Source organism: Zingiber officinale, chromosome 2B (assembly GCF_018446385.1).
Source record: "Zingiber officinale cultivar Zhangliang chromosome 2B, Zo_v1.1, whole genome shotgun sequence".
Lineage (NCBI taxonomy): Eukaryota > Viridiplantae > Streptophyta > Magnoliopsida > Zingiberales > Zingiberaceae > Zingiber > Zingiber officinale.
The window spans coordinates 106,570,203-106,591,609 of record NC_055989.1 but is presented as its reverse complement, the minus strand read 5'-3'; the positions used below and the strand labels follow the sequence as shown (position 1 = coordinate 106,591,609).

The 21,407-nt window shown below is 36.7% G+C and overlaps 2 protein-coding genes across 4 annotated transcripts; one reads left to right on the top strand and one right to left on the bottom strand.

Annotated features, from left to right (window-relative positions):
* The first annotated feature begins 815 nt into the window (after nt 1-815).
* LOC122046684 (RNA polymerase II C-terminal domain phosphatase-like 4) lies at nt 816-8,080 on the top strand. Of its 3 annotated transcripts, none has more exons than XM_042607491.1 (9): nt 816-1,059; nt 1,518-1,696; nt 2,606-2,691; nt 3,385-3,509; nt 4,195-4,375; nt 5,030-5,319; nt 6,985-7,173; nt 7,251-7,289; nt 7,551-8,080. In XM_042607491.1, exons 2-9 carry the CDS (start codon nt 1,542-1,544, stop codon nt 7,863-7,865), a joined length of 1,380 nt encoding a protein of 459 aa, XP_042463425.1. In that variant the 5' UTR covers nt 816-1,059; nt 1,518-1,541; the 3' UTR covers nt 7,866-8,080. The 3 variants fall into 3 exon arrangements, with proteins under 3 accessions (XP_042463425.1, XP_042463426.1, XP_042463427.1); XM_042607492.1 differs by having other exon boundaries at nt 1,515-1,696; XM_042607493.1 differs by lacking the exon at nt 816-1,059 and having other exon boundaries at nt 1,633-1,696; nt 2,606-2,713.
* A 2,440-nt stretch (nt 8,081-10,520) lies between these two features.
* On the bottom strand, nt 10,521-11,184 carry LOC122049393. The gene has a single exon (XM_042610780.1). The coding sequence runs from the start codon at nt 10,999-11,001 to the stop codon at nt 10,681-10,683; it is 321 nt and encodes a 106-aa protein (XP_042466714.1). The 5' UTR covers nt 11,002-11,184; the 3' UTR covers nt 10,521-10,680.
* Between the last annotated feature and the right edge of the window lie 10,223 nt (nt 11,185-21,407).

The window sequence follows — 21,407 nt, the reverse complement described above, 5'->3', positions numbered from 1 at the left end:
TATGACATCAAACCAAAATTTTGATCAAGAAAGAAAGTGGGTCTGATATGATCGCATATCAGACCCAACGTGTTGATACCTACCATTTCAACCTAACATGCATGAGCAAGGTCAAGCTAAAATCTAGCATCACAGTGGAGCACCTTGCAAACCGATTAAGTATTGAAGTACATCATATTGCAGGTGTTGTTGAATATTTATTCCCCACACATCCATGAAACTATAAACACAATTTTTGTCATCACCCTTTGTTACCAAATTATATTTTTTTTACATCACAACCCTATTTTACAATAGTAAATTTATACATATATTGTTAAATCTTTAACTGTATTCTTCTACTAATTTCACTCTTGCTAGAAGTTTGTCCTTCGATGTTGACGTTCTTAACCGTTGTTGTCCTTTGAACTCTTCTCTTGAAACTCTTATGACAATATCCCTAAATCCTAAATAGTCTTTTGTAATCTCGCCAAACAACACGAGAAGGTATGGTAAGCGGATGAGGTTCATGATCGTTTTATGTTTATAAGACCAGTCAGAGGGATGGAGGGAGAGAGAGTGTGAAGGGACGTACATCCAAATCACAAAATGATTTTCAATTTAAAATGTGACTTGGATACTTGGAAAATGATGATTGAGAAGAGGAAGTTTTCAGGTTAGCAGGAGGGGTAAAAGAATAATTTTATTTTTTTATCAGTACCTTTTTGGTATAAATAAAACTACTATATATCTTTTGGTAAATACTATATATAAGATACGCTTTTGATAAATTCTCGTTTATTTCATTTTCAAAAGTTAAAGGATTCATTTGATAAACAACACAGCCCCAATTCTCCGTTGGTTTAGATCCCTCGTTCCTCGACACATCTTCGTGACCTCGGCCCTTTGCATCGCCGTCGCCGTAGGAGGTAGCACACGGCGTCGCCTACCGGTTTTTCTCCCCTCTTCCTGCTTTCTGTAGATGGCGACGGTTCCTCCCCTTCTTAGTCTCTGCTGACGGCTGACCGGACACGACGCCGACTCCCGGCTTCTCTCCACTATTTTCTCAACTCTAGCTCGGTATTTCCTCTAACTTATGTTCGTTCTTTCCTCATACTCGGAGTTCCGTTTCTGATTTGTGAGATTATTCAAATAGGCTTTTTATCGTCTAGCCTATGATTTTCATTACTTGGAATGAAGAACAAGTTTGTAAAGTGGTTTTGGATAGAGACTTGAACTCGTGTCTTGTAAAAAAATTTCTTCTTGTAGTTGCAGCTTTTCAATTTTTATGCAGGCGAGCGATTTAAATCTGATCTTATAATCACTGCAAAAACGTGTCTGAATGCAATTTTTAACGTGAAACTTTATAAGCAAGTATCATAATATCATGTGTGTTTATTTTTGTTAAATTTTAGGTAGTCACCCACTTTTTTATAGCTTAATCAATGTCCTTTTTCTTGTATTTTGATGAAATTTACTATCTCAACTTGAGTTTCTTTCCAATGTAATGATTCTTGATAGAAGTTAATTTGTAGCAGAACCATTCTTTTAATGCTCTAAGCATGAGCCTAGCGGTAGAATCTCCATTGCAATCTTCAAGTAGCGGAGAAGACTTTGCCGCTTTTCTTGATTCAGAATTGGATTTAGCTTCCTCTGAGAGTTCTCTTAATGAAGAGAATGTGAAGAATGACAAGGAAATTGATTTGCAAGAGCAAAGGTATAATTTAAGATTTCTAAGCATACATAATATTTTTTTCTGAATTTCTTTTGCAGCCCTTTTAGGTTTATGCTTCATTTTTGATAACATATACTTTGTTTGTTTGTGAATAACCCAGTTTTTGATATTATTTTGTAACTTAAATCTATAGGTGCATGTTTCTATACCTATCCCATTATTTTACCACATTTGTATTATAATTAATTAATAGATATACGAGGATGAACATAATAAGAAATGAGAATATTAGAGAAAAAGTCCACTCATTTAATATGATACCAACATGTACTTAGACGACTAATAAATGGACCAATTAGGTGATGAGAAATTATGACAAATACACGCATTAAATGAGGAAGAGGAGGACTAAAGAAGACTTAGTTAACAATAATAAAATAAGATAAAATTTATTTAAATATAGATGATGATAAGTCTAATGGCATAGGAGGATCCATATAACCGATCTTATCTAGTGGGACAACGTTTGGTTGTTGTTGTATTTGTATGATAATTAATTACTCAGTATCTCCACATGTTGGGCTTCTGGGCTGGCCGCTGCGTGCACTTCCCGATTTATCATGGTGGCCGATGGAAAACTTTCGTGGGGCCAGGCCGATCACCCCAGGGATAGTCAATGAGGCTAACTAGGATTATCATTTTTTTTTTTTCATTCTTGTCTCATCTTGAATGTATAATGTTAACTAGGTAATTGTGTTCTTTTCTGTTGTTGCTAGTTCAATAATGGCTGTTATGTGCTTTTATGTGGAATGACAGGTAGTCATCCTTCTCTACTCAAATCACATAGTTCATGTTTCACTTGAATATACTAATACTTTGTATATTTTATAATCTTATGTTTTTTTCACAGCATGCGATTGCTAGTTTTATCTTGTTAAATGCTTTTTGCAGGAGTAAAAGACAAAAATTGGAGGGGTTTGACACTTTAGAAGATCTTGAAACTGAAACATTGGTCAAGCCAATTGAAGAACATATTGGTATCACTAATTAGTTTGATGAGTAAGATAATGTGGTCATTCCCTTACTGATTCTGCTCTATTAAGATAAAAGGTGCAACCACTATCATATGTGCCCAACTGAAAAGAAATTTGGGATTGATAAGTCTTCTGGATTTTCATATATTAAGAAACATGAAAGGCAACAAAAGAAAACTTTCAATTATCTATCATTTCACTGAAACACTATCAACAAATGACCTATCCTGCAGGATATCTAACTATCAACAGTCATCAGTAGCTTTGACACTATTGTTTGCTCGGTACATTGAAAGTTTCAAGTTCAGAAAGAATAGTCTCACGCTGAAGTTTATTATAGTGTGTATTGGAAATATCAAGCTATAAGCGTGAGGTCTCATAATGTGTAGATTTAATTTGTAAGAGCACAAGATGGTCTTTGAAATTTGTTGCTGGTGCATTTGCCACTTGAAAGACACAACATACTTTGATAATTTTGGATTGATCGATTAGCTGTATACAACGAGATTATGTTGATTAGCCACTATCATTTTGCAATGACATGTGTGACATATTTCCAATTAACCAAAATTTTCTTTCGTTTTGTAACCTTCTGTATTGATTTTATTACGGACTGATAGATTATTTTGAAAGTTTGTGATAACTAACTAAGGACTAAGGTTGCATGATCATCATTTGTATCTGTTACACTTGCAGGAACATCTACAGCTGGAAAGTATGTAATCTGCCCTCCACATCCTGGATTCTTCAAAGGATTATGCATCAGATGTGGACAGATAGAAGAAGATGGATCAGGTGTTGCATTTGGTTATATCCATAAGGTAATTTAGTCCATGTTGAGAGGGAACAACTTTTGTGCTTATGCATGCATCGACATCTATTCAATTAAAGAGAAGTATGAGGAATATAATTGAAACTTGTTGCTAACTACTACCCTGAGACAATGTTGCTAACAAGTGTCTTAATGGCTTGACTGTACTGTTCATTACTTTTCTAGTTGAAGGAATAAATGCAAAGGCAGAACAGAGAAATAGGCATGCTATTTAAAGGGTTGAATATGCTACTTGTGTAGATGATGTAATGATTTCCCCAATGCAAAGCATTTTCTTTCAAACTAATTTCATTATGTGGTCATTTCAATTTTGAAACATAGTTGTCATATTTTTGCATATTTCAATTCTGAAACAAAAAATGCTGTCAAGATATAAATGCCCTGATTTTCAAGTGAACAATCATGAAAAAGAATCTCGAGATGTACTTTTTCCCAATCTCTTGAATCTTTCTTACAGTCTTGAATTGTGTTACTATAAAGAAAATGTTTATAGGGCACCGCTGAAAAGCACATATTTCAGTTTTGTTATTGAATATAATTCTATATTAGATTTTAATCACTTTTTTTTATGTCGTGTTGAATTCTTTTGCTTGGCCTTTTTCAGTAGTTTTTTACTTATTTTTTGCTGTTAGAATTTTAATATTGTATTACCATATGACATGTTCCATTTGCAGGATTTAAGGCTAGGCAACGTGGAAATTGAGAGGCTTCGTGGCGCAGATCTAAAGAATTTGTTGCATAAGAAAAAATTGATATTGATCTTAGATTTGGACCATACTTTACTCAACTCTACACGCTTTGCTGATATCACTTCTGATGAAGAATATTTATTTAGACAGATTGATGGCATGAAAGGTATAAATCTCTTGCCAAATCTCTCTGTCTCACCAAGCTTGTTTTATTATCTATCAACTTGAAAATTAGAGGGGCAACAAAAAGGATGGGTTGAGCTTTATTATTATTTTCTTACCTTCAACTAATTTGTGATCTCATGTAAATTCTCATTTATAACTTAATTCTTGTGACACAAGTTTCTGTTCTTAATGATTACCTGATTTCTAATGCCTGCTGGTAATGATTATGTAGTCTCTGAAATATACAAGAACAATTAACAAACAGAGAGTCCTAATTATTTTAATTTTCTATCTGAATCTTATGTCACCATTTTAACTCTATTATGACTATATCACTAGTTGATGACTTAGATGTATCACAACTGCGGTTAAGATCCATATTCATAGGGTTGACATTCTTTTACAATGGGCATTAGAGCCCAGTGCCACACTTCATATGTTTCTTTCCGGATTAGGACTGACATTGTTGGTGTTGGTTTTATAATCTTGAAATATGAACCTGTCAAATGTAGAGGTAACTAGTAACTCTAGAATATATCCTTGAAGTTTGCTCTTCAAATTCTTATTGCAGTAAGTGTTTCACTGTGTTACCTTCTGTTTTATTAGATGCTTTATTTTACATCTGTTTTTTTTTGTGTGCGCGTGCGCTATGTAGATGATCCTGACAGAAGCTTATTCAGATTGGATACTATGCATATGTTGACAAAGTTGAGGCCCTTTGTTCATAATTTTCTGAAAGAAGCAAGTTCTTTCTGTGAGATGTACATTTATACTATGGCAGAGCGTTCTTATGCTATGGAAATAGCCAAGCTTCTTGACCCTGATAAAGTGTACTTTGACTCAAAGGTTATCACTCAATCTGATTGCACTCAGAGACATCAAAAAGGCCTGGATGTGATACTTGGTGCTGAAAGTCTTGTGGTGATTCTTGATGACACAGAAGCTGTAAGTTGTGTAGGTCTCTTTTTTTAGTTGAAAGTAACAAATAATCCTATTGTATGATATCGAACCCACGCATCCTATTATATGATATTGCACCCACACACGACACAATTAATTTCATAATTATGATCAGGAATTGTGTAAAGCCGCATGTATATGATGCTTTCCTTAAGTTGAAGCTCCTCCAAATGAGACTTGCAATTAAGGGATGCTGGGCTTCTCGACCGCTTGCCACATGGTGCTTCCCGATTTACCCTTGTGGTTAGTGGGAAACTTTCGTGAGGTCGGACCGGTCACCCCAGGCTCGACGTTACCTAGCCTGGTTAATCATTTTTTTTTCTCTTAAGTTGAATCATAGATGTTAGTTGATGTTCGACTTATTATTAAAGAAATAGAAAAATAGTTGTACGAAAAAAAAAGAAAATGAAAAAGGGTTTCACCAAAAAACAAAGAAAGTGGAGCCTTGGTTGAGAGCATTGACGTTTTAATCTTATAAGAGAAGATACAGAGAACCTAGTTTACCTCTCATTTTAATCTTTTAAAAGATTTCACTTCACCTTTGCATGCATATTTCATATGTACATAATTTCTAGTTTGAGATTAAACAGAGGTGAGGAAAAATATTCTTTCGAAGAAAAATAAACTGTTCAATTTAGCATTGATCTACTAAAATTCTCAACCTTCTCCGAAGTACTCTCCTACAAGGAGGTTGTGGTCTCCTCTTAAGGGGAATGAAGGATATGAAATTTTATGGGACAAAGGTGGGCTCTATCCTCTGTCACTAAGTTGAAACCATTAGGACAACATAAAATTATACATAATTCAACCATATATATCATCATAATATGATAACTAATAAAAATATCTCATTTGAGACTAAACTATATATTCTAACATTATCTTTTCTAAGTTTTTCATGTGATGCAGATTGAATCTTTGACATGGTTCTAGAACATTATTTTATTGTTTAGCTGGAATATTTTATCTGTTGGCTGTTTGTCTTAGGTCTATATATTTTTTAGATTGCTGAATATCTTACTCGTAGTTGGTTATTAACTATGAACTAGCAGTTTAAAGGTATGCAATAAAGGAGAATTGATAAATACTAAAGATCAGAATAAATGATTTAAGAAAATGAAAGGGAAGATTATTTGTTTTCAAAATAGATTGGATGCAAGACATAAATTTGTTGTATCCAGTGTTGCTGGCTTTCTCTAATAGCAGGATGCATTGGTTGTTTGATGAATTTGAAAGAACAATGAATGATTGAATACACAAGAAAACACTGCAGTTTTTTTACAGGAGATATTGTGCAAACTACCATCACCACATGATCTTGTGCTTAGGCAAATCTGATGTGATATCAAGGGATGAAAAACGGTTTAACAAATGATTCATGTGAATTTTTTTAATGTTTTCTTTGTTTAGTGATTGAACTGTAACATGCTCTTTTACTTTTTCCATAGTACAAATGTTAAGTCATATGACATGATATAAATATATCTTATTTTAAATTAGATTAAATTAGTCATATTTGGCCTAATGGACATTTTAAGAAAAAAATGGAGGATACGTGTAATACAGTAAAAAAAAAACTGCAGGTTGAGCTCATATAATTTACCTTTTTATTTTTCTTGGATTTGGCTTATGCTTAAATGCTTACTGCAGGTCTGGCATAGGCACAAAGACGATCTAATTCAGATGGAGAGATACCACTTCTTTGCTTCTAGTTGTCGTCAATTTGGTTTTAATGCTAAGTCATTGTCTCAACTGATGAAGGATGAAAGAGAATCTGATGGTGCGCTTGCGACTGTTCTCAAGATTCTTAAGCGGACTCACCAGATGTTTTTCGATCCAGTGAGTTACACTACCTTCAATTTTAGTTGTGTTACGATTTCCCCTTCCCTTTGTCACTTATTGGTAGCGTGTTTCAGGACGTTGCTTCTGATGTGTCAACAAGAGATGTAAGGCCGGTAAGTGTGCAACCTTAAAGAATTCATTTAGTTTCTATCGTGTTTGCCTTCTCCACTCGTATGTGAGTTTTTTATATTCTTTTGCACTTCTAAGTTTTAACCAATTTTGCTATGCTTGACAGTGTTCTATGTGATCCTATGTACATGTTGCATCATACCCCTTGTTTGAAATTGCTCCCTTTAACTGAATCATGGCATGGATTTGTCCGCATTGTTCGCTAAGCTGAACATTATCGTATTTGTTTTTCCTTTTTTTTGTAGTTGCTAAAAGGTATACGGCAAGAAATATTACAAGGGTGCAGAATAGTTTTTAGTCGAGTATTTCCATCAAAGTCGCCGGCTCAGGATCATCCAATCTGGAAGATGGCGGAAAGATTAGGAGCTACATGCTATACGGAAGTCGACCCATCGGTGACGCACGTCGTCTCGACAGATACAGGTACCCAAAAGGCACATTGGGCAGCACAAAAAAAGTTCTTGGTTAGTCCACACTGGATCGAAGCATCAAACTTCCTGTGGCAACGTCAGAAGGAAGAAGATTTCCCGATTAGCAATCCACGAAGCCGCAACAGTTGATTTCACCGCGAAGGCTTCAGAAACTGTTTGATGAAGGATCTGTTCTGTTGGTCTCTGCTTGAATCAGTTTTACCCATCTATAGTTGTGGATACTTCAACTAACTACTACAAGCTAATACACCATCTCATTTTATGGGCATTTTAAGTTGCCAAACCATTTATATCAATGGTAGTACATTGAGCTGTTTTATCTCTGTTCATTTAGTATTATATTAGTGGTCGCATGGTACTTGTAAAATTTGCTGTTCAGTCAGCAACAAATTTAAACCTCGGAAGAAATATATATATATATATTTCTCATAATCCACGTATCCAAATTCTTACCTATCCTATTAATCTTTTAGGTAGACGGTCTTTTCTTATTTGCTCATAAGATATATTATCTTCTCCGGAAGTATTCGTAATAATTTGCCTAGTAATCAATCTTCACCGTCAAAAATTGACTATAAAATCTGCTCTTGTCCCAGTTGGATTTCGAATTGTTCTGGTTTGCGAATAAAAATTAAATAAATAAATTTGAATATTAATGAGTTTGGTTTAATTATTAGTGAATAACGTTTACGAATGGGAATAATTTATGCTTATATATTTATTAATTTATATAATTGTCAAAAGGTATACCAACAACCATAAGACGTCTCAAGCTCTCAAAAAGTTTAAAAGGCGTATCTTTTTTTCCGTTTTACCCTCCTGTAATATCACCGTCTCAACTCTTTTAGAGGTCTATTTTTTAAAAAAATAAATATTAATTTTCTAAAATATATATATATTTTTTTCTAATTTTTGAGATGTAAAATTACTAATAAATTATATATTCAAGTTTTTTATAATAATTTTTAAATTAATAAATAATAATTTATTTAGTCTTTAAACATTATTAAAAACTTTGTTGATTGTAGTTGAAATTTAATTTTTAATACAATTTAATATCAAGTTTATTTAATTATGAATTTATTATTTTTTTAAAAAAAATATTTAATTCTCAAAATAAATCTAAATAATCCCTATCAAAAAATACCTCATATTTTAAAAATGTTCATTTTGATATTTAAAAAACTAACATATTATTTACCAATGAAAATTTGCTACTTTTTATTTTTATGAACGAGTAAAGAACATTGAAAGTGAAAAAAACACCTTTTGATAACATCATTAAAAAAAAAATAAAATAGGATTATGATGTCGCGATAAAATATTCAGATTCTCATTTAAATATGTATTTATGATTTAATCTCAACTATGATGTATTTATAAAAAAAAAATTTCCAAATAAAATACCCAATAAAAAGATACTGGACTATTCTTCACGTGAGTTTCTTTATTTATGTTAATAACTAATAAAAAAATTTTATATAACCAAATTAATCATCCCAAAACTAGTTATTAAAAAAATCATACTCCTAGGCAAATGGTACATTGGCAGAGTATATTCTTAATTTTTCAAATTTTTAAGGTGAATCTTAACTCGAATTAACGGATTTATATCTCTTTAATTATGATTAACGGATTTATATCTCTTTAATTATGGTTGACCTAAGCTGTGGTGTTGAAGCAAGCGTGAATACAAAATAGAGAGCAGAAAAACAAAGAGAAATCAGAGAGAAAAAAAATACCGAAGAGCATTTTTAAGATATCGAAAAGAAAGAATCGACCCAGTTTAAAAAATATATATACAATTTAAAAAATCAATAAATAAAATTTAAATTATTTAAAATAAATATTTTTTAAAAATTAATCTAATATTAAAATGAATATTTTTCCTAAAATAAATATAAATAATATAAAATATAAAAAAATAACGTTACCGTCATTATGATACCTAGGCATAGGCCATTATTAATCTTGCCATGAGCTTTATTTTCTCTAAATCAACATCATATTTAGCTAATTCTTTTAATAATATTTTAATATTTTAAAAAAAATCAAAATAAACAATGGACTATCCCATTAAGTCAAAATTTATTGATAAATCTAGATTGGTCTAATTAGATCCATTTTAAATTTCATAATTTTTGAAATTACAAGAAATCTATTCATACATTTCATTATTTATTTTGATTTTTTTTAAAAAAATTAAAATATTATTAGAAGAATCAATCATGACCTTAGGGAAATCAGGCTTGTGACGATGCTAAAAGATAATGTAATTAAATTATAATGCTGATTTTTAAAAATTAGTATTATATGCATATGTAAAAGAAAGATGAAAGAAATCATAGTTATAGCTATGCGTATGTAAAAGGAGGAAGAAAGAAAATAGAGATCGTATGCATAGTACCGAGTAAAAACAGTGCGAGCAAAATGTAAAACAAAAAGTCAGATTTTACACGGGGATAAAACGGGAAAAAGTTGTAGCTTAGGGCATTTTCAAAGTTTGGAATATAAAATATATATATAATTATATAAAAAATTAAAACAAATTATAAGAATAACAACTTTGAGCTCGATTAAAAATTTGAACAATGAGTTCGATAAAAAAAATTAATAAAAAAATTGTTGGATAAATAAATAAATAAATTTGAGTCCAGACATCTGGAATTTTAAAAGCTGCAGTTTTTAACTTTATTGCAACGCTAGAAAAATTAAACTGCGGCATTGAACCTTTTTCTTTCTGAATCAATCGCCTCAAATCCCAAGCTCCAGCTTTTTCCTTCCTTCCTTCGATCGATCAATAAATCAATATATATATAATCAAAATAGGGGAGTAGAAAGAGCTAGAAATCCACGAACAGATTAGAAGAGTATATTGCTACAACTAGAGACTCCTCATTTAATCAAACCGATCGAGCTGTTCTTTCGCAGCAATGGATGATGATCACTTGGAAGGCGGAGGAGGGAGGCCGAGGCAACTGCTGCACTTGCGCTCCACCCAGCCCCCGACGTCGCGCTCACCGCCCCTGCCTCGCCCGGCGCACGCCCGGGCGAACACCCCGGCGATCACCGCCGCCATCGTGATCAGCGCCAGCACCACCGCCAGCGTCTCCAAGGAGTGCCAAGTCGACGGCGACCTCATCGCGCATGGCGATGGCGGGGGCAGAGCCTGACCTGCCGCCACCGCACCGGCCGCCACCGGCCTCGCCGTGGAGGAGGAACCGTCCTGCAAACTGCCCGATGCCGCCGCCCACACCAACAACATGGCGCACTGCTTCAATTTCAACGAGGGAGAAGAAGCAAAAGAGCGAAGTAGGAGAAGAAGCAGGAGAGGAGAGGGCGAGTCTTGTTCTTGGCCAGAGAAGTGGCTGTCGTAATCTTTTCAGGTGACCGTTGTTGCTTTAATTTGACATATCTTTTTTCTTAAATTGAAAAAAAAAACATTCGGTCGATTGGTTGGATTCGGAAGTAGACGCTTTATTTATGTTTCTTGTTGTCGTTTTGTATGGAAGCAGAGCAGGGTGGTGCTGCTGCTGCTGCGGCGTTTGAAACAACAGAGCAGAGCAGAGCAGCGAAGAAATTAAATCAAAGCCTCCCTCCCACTCTTCGTCTCCTCGATCGATGTCGTCTCGTGACCAGATCGACGGAGTGGGGTCCTCTTGCGCCGTCCCATCGTGCTTGTCCTCTCCATCTTCATCTTTAAAATATAGAGAGGAGGCGATTTATGTAATATTAAATTAAATATTAAAATATCAGTAGAATAGGAAAAAATCTTTAATTATAATTTTAATTTTACATGTAATTTTTAATCATAAAAAATTTTATTTCTATTTTATTTATATAAAATTTTATTTACTTAAATTCCTTCATATAAATATTATTATCTAATTATTTATAAAAAATTTTATACAAAAGATCCAAAAGTAAATATAATTTTTCTTTTAAAATCAGTACTTTATATTAGAATCAAGTATATTTTCTATTAAATTGAGTATGATTTTTTTTCTAATTTAATATAATTCCTCCTAAATTTAACACTATTTAAAAAAATAATATATTTTTTATCCAATTAAGTATCATTTAAAGAAGATCTTGTATATTTTCAATCCAATTGAGGTGGAAAAAGAACCGTGCTCAATTTGATAGAAAATATACTAAAATAAGTATAATTCCTCTTAAAGTCAGCACTTTATACTAGAATCGAGTATATTTTTTATTAAAATTGTTTCTCATATTTTTATGTACAAATAGTCTAAAAATGAGTATAATTTCTGTTAAATTAACACTTTAAACTAATATCAAATATATTTTCTATTAAATTGAGCACACCTTTTTTCCTACTTAATATAATTTCTCCTAAATTCAACGTCATTTGAAGAAAATCTAGTATATTTTTCATCCAATTGAGTACCATCTAAAGAAAATCTAGTATATTTTTCATCCAATTAAGGTGGAAAAATAATCATGCTCAATTTGATAGAAAATATATTAGATTCTAGTTTAATGTACTGAGTTTAGGAGGAACTATACTCATTTTTAGACTTTTTATACTTAAAATATGAAGGACAATTAGGTAAATATATTTAACTAGGGAATGGAAACAAAGATTTTTTTCAATGAGAACTATATGTAAAATTCTATTTACCAATAGGGACTGCTTGTAAATTTTTCAATGTAAATAATCATAAAATCTATTAAATATATTTTTTCCATCTTGTTACGAAGAACTTTTTTTTAATAAGTTTCATAGTTAAAAATACTCATTTTATTATTATCATAGAAATGGAAAAAGTTAAAACAAGACGAATCACGAATCAACCTACTAATTAAATAAATATATTAGATTAAGTATATAAGTAAATGATAAATTATAATTCTCAAATATCGTAACCAGTGAATTATTTCCTAAAATTTACAACAATAAAGTTTTTAGGCCATAAATCTAAATTTGGAAATTGATATACATCATCTTTAAATATCATCATAACTAATAATCATAACTAAATATTCAACATAATTTTAAAATTATCATATTTTACCTCAAAGTTACACAATTTCAGAATTTACAATAATAAATCAACCAATACATAATATTAGCTTGATACATGAGTTGAAAATCAAACTAAATCAAATGGATAAAATTTACACTCAAGGCAACCCATAAATCGAGCAATACAAGTTGAAATCAAGCTTTAAAACTTTCAAAATCACAGCTAAATTGAGCAAGCAAAATTTCTAACAATCGACCGTATGAAAAAAACTCAAACCAGACATCTAGAATCAAGTTGAAAAATCCTTTAAAAATGAATCAAAATCTATTTAGGTCATAATAAAGTGGGTTTGCTAAAATTTTTGTTGAAAACTTGAAGAGAGGCGAAGGTGATTGTTGGTGCGGGAAGCATCCGACGATCGAACCTAAGTTTTGATAATGACAAATGGTTCAAAGTTAAGTTATCTTGGTATCTAACAATGTTTATTGAGCTTGTAGGAAAGTCCTAAGTTATCTTACGCAAAAGTTCTAGTAGATTCTAGACAGGTGAAAAACCCCTAAGAGGTGGTAACCCTAGGTGGCGTATAGTCCTAGCTGCGATACGGCAGGCGAAAAACCCTAGGGGGTGGTAACCCTAGGTCCTAGGGGGCAGTAGCCTTAGGCTGAGGAAAACCCTAGGGGGTGGTAACCGTAGGTTATAGGAGGTGGTAACCCTAGGCAAAAAGTCCAGTCGGTCTGGAGGATCAATCTGGCAATAGGTAAACTCTCCTAAGAGGAGTAGGTGAGGACGCGTTCCCCGAAGAGGGAACAGTAGGCATCAGTTCGACCTAGGATTTTCAGAGGAAATCGGAAGTCAGAAACGAACAGTCCGAAAGCTGTCAAAGCTTTTTATTATATATTATTTGCTATGTGCTAACTCTGTTTTGTAGGAGACTAACATTTTGTGCAGGGTTAGATTCGACCTTGATCGGTCGACTGAACCTTTGGATCGTTCAACTGAACCTCAGTACTACAAACCGAGTTCAATCGAGGGATCGGTTGATCGAACTTGGGGATCAGTCAACTGAACCGAGGATAAGCCGTGACCTGGTCGAACCAGGTGGATCGGATCAGATTGACCAGCGAGGTCAGCGGGATCGGTCGACCGAATGGCAGGATCGATCGACTAAACGAACACTTATTCAGGCGGTAGAAGCATGTGGATGAGAAGCTGGACATCTTCAGAGGGTTCGGTCGACCGAACACCTGGATCGGTAGACCGATCATAGTTGGGTCAAAGACTGATCTCGAGATCAGTGGATCTGGATCAAGTCTACCTCGGCTATAAAAGGAGGGTCGACTAGTAGCTTTAAATACAACAATTGTCGAGATCAAGAATGCTTCAACAACGCTCAACTGTTGCTCCGACAATCGACAACTTACTCATCCTTATATTGTCGGTATACTTTGTTTAATCTTGTAATTGTAATTGCATACTTGTAAAGAATTTCCAAACTTATAGTGATTGCCCAATGTAAGTGATCAACTATCATAGGCCTTGGAGTAGGAGTCGTCACAGGCTTTGAACCAAGTAAATCTCTGTGTTTGCTTTGTCTTGTTTACTTTTCGCCGTGTTACTTTGAGTTTTTCGAAACGAACAAAATAGCCACGAGCGCTATTCACCCCCCCCTAGCGTTTTTGATTCAACAATTGGTATCAGAGCGGGGCCGTTTCGAATTGGTGAAACTACTGTTCAAGCAATTTCTTTTTCTCTCTTTGTGGTAATTTTTAATTTTTCGGAGTCAATCGGAATCGGTAAAATTGTCGTCTTCCGATTTTTTTTTCGATCGAATTCTTTTGTTTCTCAAAGTCAGTGCAACACCACTCGAGCTCATTTTTTTATTATTATCCCACACTACTAATCCAAGACCAAGTCTTGGAACAAATTTTCTTATTTTTTTTTCTATCGTGCTAGATTTTTAAATGGCTCACCAAGAAGGCTTCAGCAGAGCTCGCCCGCCTCTCTTCTCCGGCAAAGATTTTGGTTACTGGAAAGGGCGAATGAAATACTACCTCCAAACCCAACTCGAGATGTGGATGATCATCAAAATTAGCATATCACTCCCACTCGACGGCACTGGAAAACCAATATCTTGTGAGAACTGGGACGCAAGTCTGATGAAGAAGGTTGAGGCCAACACTAAAGCTACATGCAGCCTACAATGTGGTTTAACAAAGGAGGAGCTAAACCGAGTAGGTCCATTCTCAAGTGCAAAAGAACTATCGGAGAAGTTGATCAAGCTCCACGAGTGAACTTCTGACACGAAAGTAAGTAAAAGAGATCTAATTTTGAATAAATTATATAACATAAAATTACAGGATGGTGAATCAGCAAGTTAATTGCACGCACACATCCAAGACCTCCTCAACGGCCTCCACGCAATTGAATAGAAGGTGGAGAATTGAGACGTAATAAGGTACGCACTAAACGCTTTTCCTAGGAATACATTGTGGGAATACATTTTCTATTACTTTATAATCTGATCTCCAACATTATTCGACATATATCCGAGTAGTTTTAAGGGTCGAACACCCTACCATACTCAGTACTTTGATATATATATATATATATATATATATATATATATATATATATATATATATATATATATATATATATATATATATATATATATATATATTGGATAAATATTCAATCGAGATATCTTCTGGGGACCACATGGTCAGAGAATCGCAACAGTTTGTCAGAAAATAATAACTGCTTGTAAGAGAATATTTTTTTGTTATTACCTGAGCATTCAATGGAACATTCTTCGAAGGTGATTCTACACTTTCTATTAACTGACATATTGTGATAACATATTCCTTCAACTACTACATTAATAACATAAGTTACAAAAATTGTGCACATGGATAACGAAAGATTCCTCGGACGGTGACTATTTGCCTCTCGGGCTATACATATTCTCTTACTAGAAACTTCTGATACCCAACATTCTCGATCACCTTATGATTGAGAAGTTTATTAGAGGTGGTATATAAAGGGGGTCCTCTTCGTTGGTAAGTAACACTTTTATAGTAATCTCATTTACAAGCACACATTTTACTGCTCATCTTTCCGTTTTTTCGCTCGGCCACTACACTGACTTGAACGTTGGATGACCTTTGTTAGAGACCTTTTCCTTAGTTTTTGGGCACTGATATTTTGTCTGCTCGTTTAAGTGTGTGCAGAGAGGATCTTCTCTCCTGTTCGCAATCTTTTCTTTGATTAAAAGTCTTCTCTCAATCAACATTCCAACCACTTGTCCAGCACGTTATTTCTTTAGTTTTTAGACAGGATCAGTGGTAATTGATTGAAAATTGGAAAGGGATGGAGCGAATGGAAATAGTCCTTGAGTAGTGGGGGTTGAATAAAAAATTAATTAAATGAGATGAAAAAATTAGGTTAAAAAAAAACAAAAAGGAGGAAGAGAGAAGAACATCAATTGCAATGTACATATAACACCTTAAAATGAGAACTAGTAATGTTCTCCAAAAGAGAGCAGTCCAGTTGTTGTTGCTCTGCATTAATTACTTTCCTCTTATTTCCATCAACATGCTTGCTTACTGTTTCATGAAAGTGAGGGGTCTGGAGGATGCATCAGAAAACATATACATGTCCTCCTCTTGCTCCTCCTGTTAGGGATCAGCATGAGAGAAGGAGGAGGATGAAACAGACTTTTTGTTGCATAGAAGAAGAAACAGACTTTTTGTTGCATAGAAGAAGAGACTGGTGGTTTAAGTAGGCTGTCCAACCCGATTGATATGATCCATTGCTACTCTGAGCTTATCACATCTTCCATCACCTCCTCATTCATCATCGAAATACTCAAAGGAAAAAAACTGTGAAGAAGAAGAAGAAGAAGAAGAAGAAGAAGAGAATGAGGGCCAAATCCAAGAAAGTAGGATGGTATTGTTTGAGTGATGAGAAGCGAATTGAAGGCAGAATGAAAGGACGTCATGCCCGAAACAGCAATGCGAAGTGGACCACGTACACAACATTTAATCATTAAAGTGGTGCCTCTCGATCTAACTTGCAGTTTATATCCTTTATAGTGGAGAGATTAAGGGAGATCACTGATTGAAAAAACTACCGAGGGAAAGAGTTTATATCTTATTTTTTAAACGTCAATTAAGACATCATTCTATGCAATTCTAACATAATTTCTAAGATTTTATTTTAAAAATCTATTATAAGTTTTAAAACTTATCATTTAATAAAACATATATATTTGGTGCTAAAATATAAAATTAATTAGCTATTTACACGGTTGTCATGTATGTTTAACACTTTTATCATCTCAACCAGCTACCAATACTAAAGTTTTTGAATAATATGTACTAAGTTTGTGTTAAATTTCTCAATTTATAAATTTTATCAAACCTAGTACAATTAATATGCATTCTATCAAATTTAGCTTGATTAATTCTTTTTTTTTTTATCAAATCTACAATATACCTAGATTATGTGAGGTAAACGTATAGAAAAAGAACAATTCTCATATAGATATGTATGTTACGTGATCTCTTGCACCTTCGTTCTAATTTAGAATTTTACTCTACGCTAATTAAAATTTGTAGTTTTGTCATTGTCGGTTACTTCTCCCTATTAAAATTTCATATACAAGTTAAATAATCCATGACAAAAGTTTCCTATCATGTTGCAGGGTTACGACTAGATCCAACCCTGAGCTGATTTGAACTGGACCTTGTCAAGACTCGTAACCGGGTCAATGGACTACGTTATCTTGAATCCAACCTCCCCAAATTTAAAATCCTAGATTTGCTCCTACTCGTAACTATCGCATCTTTTTTTTTTACTGGCGACACTATTATTACTTATTTATTTTTACTTATTTCTATAATTGACATACCTTTCTCATGACACTATTATTGTTGATGATGTGATAAACATATCTTCTGTCACCTGTGTAATTATTACTTAGAGCATCCGTAACGCTAATGCATTATAATATTCACCACCTCATCAAAAGATATGGGACCCACTGCCACATATTTATTATAACAACATATCTCTTTCACTCACATCCCTTTTAACATTAATATGGGTTCCGCCATCCACTTATTCATCTCTTTTATTATTTTTTTAAATAATATTAAAAATTTTATAATTTAAAAAAGAAAAAGAAAATATTAAAAAATTAAGAGAGAGTGTGTTCAAAGGTGTTCAAACCTTTGAACACCCTCTCTCCTCTCTCTTGTGAGTGGGCATTATAATGCCCACTCACAATGAAGAGGGGGTGTTAAATGAATGTTATAACACTCATTTAACACCCCATTGTAAATGCTCTTATTTCTATAACTAACGTACCTTTCTTATGACACTATTATTATTGATGATGTGATAAACATATCTTCTGTCACCCGTGTAACTGGTGACTCTCTTACCACTGATATTCTTCCGAACATAATCCTTTAGCCAAGTTGATTTGAGTTAACCCAACCAAGCAAGTTATCTTAGACCACACTCAAATTAAGGTTGACCCCTTTAGTTCTACCTTGATTTTTATTCTAAAAAGTCATTATACTTGATCCTGTCCGAATGCTGAACCAACGGACGCTGGGCACGGGGCGTTCTCCGACTGTCGACGTGGATCTTCGACTGGTAACACAGCTCCGGCGAACCTGCACAGAAGTCGGGCCGAGAAGGGGTTCCCGGCGGCGACCCTCCGACGCTCAAGTCAGGCGATGCTCAAGAGAGAAAAAGTGGCTCCAGAATTCGTAGCAAAAACGTACCTCCGGCGAAGAATGAGGGCCTTTATATAGGGCAGTGAAGAAGTGAGTGTACACCTACCGAGGTGTACACGTGTCCATGGCCCATACCCCAGTAAGGGCTTGTCAGTGAGCTTCCCTAACCCATACCGCTACAGTCTCAGCATGTCCTTGATGGGACATCGGAATCCCTTGTCACAAGATTTGGAGCATGGCCTACGTGAAACACACCTGCTGTCAGAAAAAGACCTCCTTTGTCCTTTTCCCCTTTGCTCCAGATCTAGCGTCCGGGCTGACAGCTCCCTCAACATCCGGCCGGACATACGCGATGGTTTACTTGGGGAGATCCTCCATCACGTGCTTTACGGGGACTATCAGCAGTGTTACCTTATGGCTTTGGCCGAGCGTGAGGTCCGCTCGGCCCACGACCTTTTCCACTGAGCGCCGGAACCCTGATTTCGACAGGGCGCCTTTAACCATCAGCCGTGTATCGTCCGGTCGGCAAGCCGATCGGACCCATCCCCCTCCGGGCGTTCGATTCCGTCGGCCGGCCGGACGTCCGGTCGGACCCTGCCCTCTCCGGATGGACAACTGCCACTGTGGCTTCCACGTAGCGTTGACTTCACAGGGCGAGGCCCCCTGCTCTTACTACCGGATCACTTGCCTCCTCTTCAAGTCTAATCGAAGGAGGCAAATAGTCCGACTGACTGGACTAAGAATCCGGCCGAGCGGTTCCTCCTTGCTTGTATCATCCACTCGGCCAACCATAGAGATAGCCTTTAGCGAATCAACAATAGTCTTCACCGGATCTCCTCGTATTCTGCGCCAATCTTCGACATTAAGGTTGAGCATGCTTTCATTAAATGCTCCGAATGATTGAATGCCACGTGGAGCACTGCCATCGGCGGTGGCATGATGTTTTGATGTGATCGAAGCGATTCGAAATGGACGGCTCGATGCATGCTTTAATTCCCGTGACCTGGATCTAACGGTGGAGGCCGCCCGGCCCTCACCCTATAAATTCTTCGTTTTTTCCTTCTCTTCCTCATTTGCCTCCGCGATTCCAACCATTGCCCCCTGCGCTTTGGAGCTCCGGCGATCCTGTTTCTGCTCTCCGACGCTCTCCGGCGCCTTTTTCGCGATCCCTTTCCCCGCAATAAGGTTTTATAGCTTTCCTTCCTCCTTTCCGGTGTTTCCTTCGCATTTCTTCCTCAGTTTCGATCCTTGAAACCTCCTTTCGTTTGCTGTTGTTTTTCTCCTGCCTTTTTGCCTTTTGATTCCTTCCAATCGGCCCATGGCTAGTTCTTCCCATCCCGCGGATCAGTCGCTCGGCCCATGGTACACCATCATGCAGTCCCGATTCGAACAGCGGGACTTCGATATTTTGATAGACAATTTTGAAATCCCAGAGGATTTCGAAATTCGCTTAGCTGGTCCCTCCGCTCGGCCTCACAGGCCGCCGCGCGGAGCTTTCTGTGTCTTCCGAGACCAGTTTACCACCGGTCTTCGTTTTCCTGTGCACCCCTTCATTATAGATGTCTGTAATTTTTTCGGTGTGCCGCTCGGCAGTTTAGTACCCAATACCTTCCGTCTCCTCTGCGGTGTTGTCGTTTTGTTTAAGATTCACAACATCCCCCTCCGACCGGAGGTCTTCTTTTATTTCTATTACCCCAAGCAAGCCGAGCCGGGCACCTTCATGTTCCAAGCTCGGCCCGGCTTGGTCTTTTTCAACAAACTTCCTACTTCCAATAAACATTGGAAGGATTATTTTTTCTACATCCGTATGCCCAATCAGGCAAACTTCCTCACCCAGTGGCAGGTCAGTCTGCCCCCCACTCCCGAGTTGAAGAAGTTCAAGACCCGACCGGACTACCTCCACGCTGCAAATATACTGGCCGGTCTGCGACTTGACATCAACAAACTTCTCCACGAGGGAGTGATGTACATCTTCGGGCTGAGTCCTATACGGACCCCTCTTCCGGCCGGCTTCGGTAAGAACTTTGGTTGGGCATTTGCTTTGATTGCTAACTGATTTCTTTTCCTTTCTTTGCAGCGGACATCGTTATGGATTCGGTCATGGCCGGTGTTTTGAAGAGGAAGGCGGCCGCTCTGGAAGCCGCGGCGGCCAAAGAAATGGAAGCTTTGGGTATCCAGCCGGTCGGATCCCACGAAGGAGAGAGCGGGACTCAAGCTGAGTCGACCGCTCCCGCTTCTCAGCAAAACGTGGCCAGCGGAGCCACTCCTCCCGGAGAACCAACTGCCCCCGAGGAAGGTTCCGCTCGGGAGGAGGAGCAGCCCTTACAAAAGAGGCGTCGAGTGGAGACTCCCCTGCGGTCGGCAACCTCCGCGGTCCAACCATCCGAGCGGGTCACTGCAACTGCTCGGGGCAAGGCGCCAGAGGCCGAAACCATCTCGTCCGACCGGACTCCTTCGGATTGGGACGAGCCAGCTGCTCCAGTGGAGGCTGTTCCAATCAGCACCCTTCCGCCCGCTCGCCATTCAGCCCAGCGCTCGACCATTCATTCCCAGTTTTCTACGCCGGCTTCTGATCCCCTTCCGACTGCCGGTCAGACGACCCCCGGTCATGGCCGCACGATTCGGGTCACTCTTCATCTTCCGACTGAAGAGCTGATTCCAGAGGCCGACCGTCCATCTGCGCCCGAGCACACCATCACCTTGAAAGGGCCCCTAGCTGAGATGTGGGCCGATGCTCGGGCCCGCACTGCGCTGATACCCCTCGGAAATTTGGCTAACAGCCATATGCAGCAGGCCACAGGGGTAAGTTTGTAATCTACAAACTTTGGTGTTCATTCTTTCCGATCGGCCGCTAATAGCTATAATTTTCTTTTGCCAGAGATGGGTGGAGGAAATTGCGGTTTCCAACCGCTTGGCCTTGGTGGATGAGGAGC